The sequence below is a fragment of the Micrasema longulum genome, unplaced genomic scaffold, assembly GCF_059751315.1.
Source record: "Micrasema longulum isolate JH-2025_06_02 unplaced genomic scaffold, ASM5975131v1 h1tg001259l, whole genome shotgun sequence".
Lineage (NCBI taxonomy): Eukaryota > Metazoa > Arthropoda > Insecta > Trichoptera > Brachycentridae > Micrasema > Micrasema longulum.
The window spans coordinates 364,383-370,382 of record NW_028278446.1 but is presented as its reverse complement, the minus strand read 5'-3'; the positions used below and the strand labels follow the sequence as shown (position 1 = coordinate 370,382).

General features: G+C 33.5%; 1 protein-coding gene across 2 annotated transcripts in view; it reads left to right on the top strand.

Moving 5' to 3' along the window:
• Positions 1–381: 381 nt before the first annotated feature.
• Positions 382–6,000, top strand: part of LOC148276213 (uncharacterized) — a 43,418-nt gene continuing 37,799 nt past the window's right edge. The window contains exon 1 of one of the 2 annotated variants that reach the window (XM_088234581.1): positions 382–1,263. Coding sequence is in view for 1 of the 2 variants with exons in the window: in XM_088234582.1 (XP_088090708.1) it covers positions 1,165–1,263 (99 nt within the window). In the remaining variant the exon portion in view is untranslated. The remainder of the gene's footprint in view (positions 1,264–6,000) is intronic. The other variant, XM_088234582.1, reaches the window with a different exon arrangement.

The window sequence follows — 6,000 nt, the reverse complement described above, 5'->3', positions numbered from 1 at the left end:
TAATTAATGTTCGTAAATATTTGTATTTAATCTCTTACCGACTCTTTATGTCTACCGGATTCGAGACGTACCCGTCTCTTCGTCAGAACACTCGCAACACTAACATGCAAATACTGAAATACACTATCACCTTAACCGTCACCGTAGCATACAGAGTATTTACGAAAAAATACATGTTCGTGTAGTGAGTGTCCTGACGAATAGACGGGTACGTCTCGAAACCGGTAGAGATAAAAAGTCGGTGAGCTGTTAAATAATAATATTTACTATTATTGATTATTTAGTTTAAGTTGAACCGTGATGTGGTTCAGTGGTATCGCAAAATAACTTATCAAAAGTCTAAGATTTGAATCCTCCTCTAACTCGGTTCCCGTTTTCTAGCGCAGTTATTATGGACTTATTGAGAAATTTGGCTAAATCATAAGAACGCATAAAATCATTTTTATATTTCATAAAAAGTGACAACAGAACATCAGCCATTTTTGGTACACTTTTCAATTTCCTTTTACCAGAATTTACTAATATTGTGATCGTAATAATATATCAAAACAAAAACTGAATAAAACATCAAAACTACAACAACATAAAAATAAAACATATACAAATCAGTGGACATTATTACGCGTTGCGTGCAATTTGTTGATGGATTGTTGCAATAATAAACTGGGCGCGAGCGCATGAAAAAGTATCAAACAATAAACATTCTGTACTGCAAAGTACTGGTATAATCGATTTTGAATGTAATTTTACTATCAAATCTTTGTCAAGTATTATTCCATCGAATCGATGCGTGATTCATCAAAATGGTATATTTTTGATGATCCTGAAATATAGGAAGTGCGTCCGATGTCCCTGCTCCCTGGACGGCGTCCTCTCGTCCCCGACCCCGCTCGCCCGCACCCGGCAGTCTCCCAGAATATCTCCTCACGCGTCCATTGTGCAACAACCCGTACCTCCCAGCCAAGTTGTTACACTTTCTCCGCGGTGTCCGATTGCAATTAAAATTCCGCAATATCCAATCGATATAAAATGCTGGCTTCTTTCAAATGCCAAGCCGAATGTGTAATTTCCTAATTAAACACTAATTTGATATATTTAGAACAATCTCGTGTCGTAGTCGTACCGCGTCGCGCTGCGGTTTGATAGAATATTAATTTGTGAAATATGCCTTCAGAAGTGAGTTTTGAAAAAGATGGCGATTCTCCGTGGGGGTTCCAGCTGACAGGTGGCGCCACATTTGAAATGCCACTGACGGTGTTTGAGGTAGTTGAATGAACTTCTATCTATTTATATTGCAAATTGCATTCCGATATGACATTTCGATCCAAATTTTGACCAATATAAAACTATTTCACACATTCATTTATAAGATACGAAGCTCTTTTGGGATTTTTACAACTGAATATCATATGGTGTGTTGAATGTTGTCTATTTTAGCCCAAAAAATGGATATTTGCTTTTTCTAAATACAGATCTAAGACAAAAACAATTTTTTTTCGATAAATTTTATAATTATTATTTGCTTTTAATTAAAATGTTTTTAAAAACCACTAAATTAAATCAGCACAATGCATTAAGGTACATCTTACGATACATACGCAAAGAATTCTGATGAATTCAACGTTCATTTTGATCAATTTATTGTCTACTGGATTGCGTTTCTTTTTTTATTTTGCTACGTATCAAATTTATTCCATACAAAATTATTCATGGAATTATTATTGCACAATATTCAGAAATGAAAAAAAGGGGTTTTGATGTTTAGATGGTTACAATGCTAAAACAGAAAAAAATACTAGTTTAGTTTATTTGTCACGGTGATACATATATTGAATAACACTAATTTAAATTAGATACAAGTTTTTATTAGGTTTGTATATATCGCTGCTTAAATTCAATAGGGCCACAAATCGAAACCTCCGAAATTTTGTTTTATTGCAAGAGTGAGATTTAAATTGGTCATATTTTTCCATACGAAAAATACTTATTTAAATGACCCAAATCGCACAACAGCACTTTTGTCATTTTGCGTTTTGGTGGCTAATTTCATAGCAAACCCGCCATAGCCGCCGCTTTCTGGGTCTGGGTGATAGTTAGCACGAAACTCTTTAATTAGATAGATACAGCTTTTAAAAAAACATACATATAAAAAATAAGATAATAAATTTTAAAAAAGCTAAAACTCGGGTCAAAAGTCAAATTTTGATTTGGCCGTTTTGAATTTAAGCAGCGATATATTTTTTAATAATAATGTTCCGACTTCATGGAACTTTTTTCTTGTGCCGAGTTAAATTTTTTTTTGAATTCAAATTACATACATAATTATTTATGTTTTCGTGGTAATATAAACTCATTCTTTGTTTTCTACTTAAATGGTGCAGTGAAGACATTATTTAAAACAATAAAATATTATGCATTGCAAATATGTATTAAAATATTTTACTCTTGCAGAAAATCATTTTGACTAATAAACACCGTACCCCAAACTTAACTATTTTCAAGATATTGCATAATGAAGTTTTTTTTTTAAATCGGATTTTTATCTATTGTCCTAATTTTTTACTTTTTTGCATCTAATTTATTTCTGTTTAAGATTGTTGTGTAGAAAATATGTTGTTTTATTATTCTCAACCCTAAAACTGCAGTTTACTGAACCGATTGGGTCGCAGTAGACGATTGATAGTTATAAATTGAAATAAAATCGTAAAAAATATTTTTTCTTTCCGAAATATTTTTTAAAAAGTCTGTGAAAGTTATACTGCAGATGAATAAAAAAATATTAACGTTTTATCAGCTATCCAAGAAAGTATAACAAGCTATGGTAATATCCGAATTCTTAGAAAAAAACTTTGATGAAAGGCTCCCAGGTAGTAGAAGATAAAATGTAGTGTACGAACTCAATCGCCGGCTGGGGACATTCATTGGTACATTTCTCATAGAAAATGTAGAATCAATATTACAATTAATTGTATTATGAAGATGCATCAAATCTAAAATCTGTCTCCTAAATTCCAACTTATCTAGACCAAAATGTTCTAGGCGCTGATCATAAGACTAATTAATGGTTTCTGCCCGTTACATTTAAATGTTAGGTTCCGAAGATTTTTTTTTGCACTGATTCAATTAAATGAATGTGAATTCAATATACATTGGTTAAGATTCACATTATTGCTTATTTAAGTCCTATTTTATTGATATGACTCATTTTAAGAGAGGAATTAAAATGTTGTAGGTACCGCACACCTTATAAAGAGGATTGAATAAGTACAAACATTTAAAGAACCATTAAACGTTTGCTGCTTTAAAAGAGGACACTTCAATACACCATGTTGTACATTTTATCAACTAGTTGACCTAACCATGTGAAAACGTCGACCCTATAAATATGTCTTGTCCGTGTCGGGGTAGGGAAAAATATAGTTTTGTGTGCCATATAAAACCTGAATCCTGGACGAATGTTTTTGAATCGATGGCTGCTCTCAGGTAAAAATGATGAAAAGGAGAAATCAATCGGAGAAACGTCCACCTCGTAGTGTACTTGAGGTCTTAGGTATAATTTTTGACAAGGTTGACGTTAAATATTGATTTTAACCATTTTATTTTTTTCTACCACATCAGGCCAGGAAGCCCAATTACAGTGGTGAATTGCAGCAAAGAACACCCAGGCTACAGAAAAATAACATTATTTTTTTGCGATCTCACCGGGAATCGAACCCAGAACTTTCCATGCTTGAGTCGAGCGTATTTTAACCATTTAAATGCCAGACAATTTCAATAGGTTTTGGAATGCTTTTGGGAAAAAAAATACTGTCTGTTGACATGTATAGATAAGTTTTATTAGAGGATATCATTCGGAATCAGAAGTGTTATGGTCTTTGTATTCATTTTAGGCAGTGTTTTAAATTCGAGGAAAAATATATTTTAGATGTTTACACTATTCAGCTTGTGGCACCTAAAGGGTTAGAGGTGGCTCTACGCTGCAATTTTTTTTTTGTTTCTTGACTGGCATATTAAGTGTGATTGCGTGATACTGACACCTTATAAGGTAATTTATATACCTCCATTTGGTGCGCGAATGTGATGACCTATGCACCATCCGGACAGACATGTCAGTAGGAAAGCTGGTAAAGTAGTGTGCACAAGACAACTGGCCAAATTAATTCTAGTCTTAAGAGTGCTAAAGAGTTTACGAACCGCATCTTATTGTGTTTACATGTTTCTACATTACTTTGGATCACTCAAACATCGGAGGGTTTGTTACAAAAAATGCCTTAAATTATGTTTTACATTCATTTATCGTTTTGAGCACACTAAAAATTAACGTCGAATAATGGTCAAATATTCTAAAATCAACAATGTCTTTTACGGTTATTCTTTTTTTTTAGAAAAAAGAAACATTTGAATTCTTACGATTTATCCAAATAGTGGCCATTTTCACCGAGTTTTAAATAGCTCACTATTAGAAAATGGAAATCAAGTTGTGGTAGAGTGGGGTGCGAACCTCGGGCCTTTGATCCGTGAGTCCACGATTCTGGCCACAGGACCACAAGTAATAACGTTTAAAGCGATGTCAATAATTTGTAGACTTGCTTGTATACATGGGTCAGAAAATTGGGCAAGATTTGACCTAATGAATTTTGTGTCTTGGATGCACAAATTACGCGAAACATGTGGTCAGATTCAGAAAAATTGTAACGCGTCCTATTTTCCAACAAATAATTGAATTCAGATCTTACGCTTGTGATACCATCAACCGTTAACCGTCAACGCGTATATGTTGTTGCTTATGTTACCTTATTTATTCTAACTTTTTCACTTCACGCTTGCCTTTCTTTCCTGAAATTACTGTTTTTTTAATAAGGTTCACGATCCATGTTGTTTTATAAACCTGATGTTGATTGTTGATCGCAGATCAATGTAATATTGTCAGTTGTAAGTAGTCGCATCGAGCGTCGTCACAAGATCATCGTTTTGCCAACTCTGAAATGCCCGTTATCTGCCATGGTGCCGAAAACATTTACGTACCTACTGCGCACGCTTACGCGTAATTTTCAATACGCGAAGGTGCCCGTGCAAGCAAATAAAATGGCCAAAGATTTTTGGCACAAGAATCATTGTACAATTTCTTGTACTGGACAAGATCTGCGCAAAATCTTTTACCATTTTCTGACCCGTGTAATGGTACGTGCTTTAGTTCAAAATAGCCAAATATTCTTGCAATTTGCAGATCTATTAATAATTCATGCAGTGTGCAATGAAGAATAATTAACGCGAGCTAAGCCGAAGTATTGTAAAAGGCCGCCAATACAGAAACTTTCACACCTCAGTTCAGTAGTATTTACAAACTGTATTTTTTTGTAACTAGTTACTCTTTGGTTTGATCAATTTCATCTGTCATAATGTAGACATGTCCTAAAGAAATATTTATTACATGTAAACATGAAGTAATTTGGGTATATTTTCCAAATGTAGCAAAGCACCTGACACATTTTCACGCTCATCGCTTTGACAAATTAAGCTTATCCGCGCTTATGCTTTACCTAACGGTGCTAATTAATTGATAAACCTAAAGTAGAATATTAATCTATTATTAAGGGTAATTATTTTGTTATTGTGAAAACTTTGCGGATAAAAACACAGTTTTTCAATAAATATTTTCCGTCAATTTCCTGGCAATTAAACCCCTAATGTTATGATAGCCGAATGCGTAATAATTGCATGACCAAGAAGACATTAAATGATTAACCTGTTGGCAAATCATCCAATCATGAGATAATTAGTGAAGAATTTCAAATCAATAAAAAAACGGTTTCGCAAATAAGATCTTACGTTCGACTGTATTCATATGATTATAGCCACTGATCAGTTTAAATCTAATTATGAGAGAGGCACGTCTACCTAAAAAAACGTGAATTTGAGAGCATTACTGGATAAATCTCAGTTAAATTATTCAGTTTCTTGGTATAAATTAACATTAAAACGAAACTTTATGATTTCTCA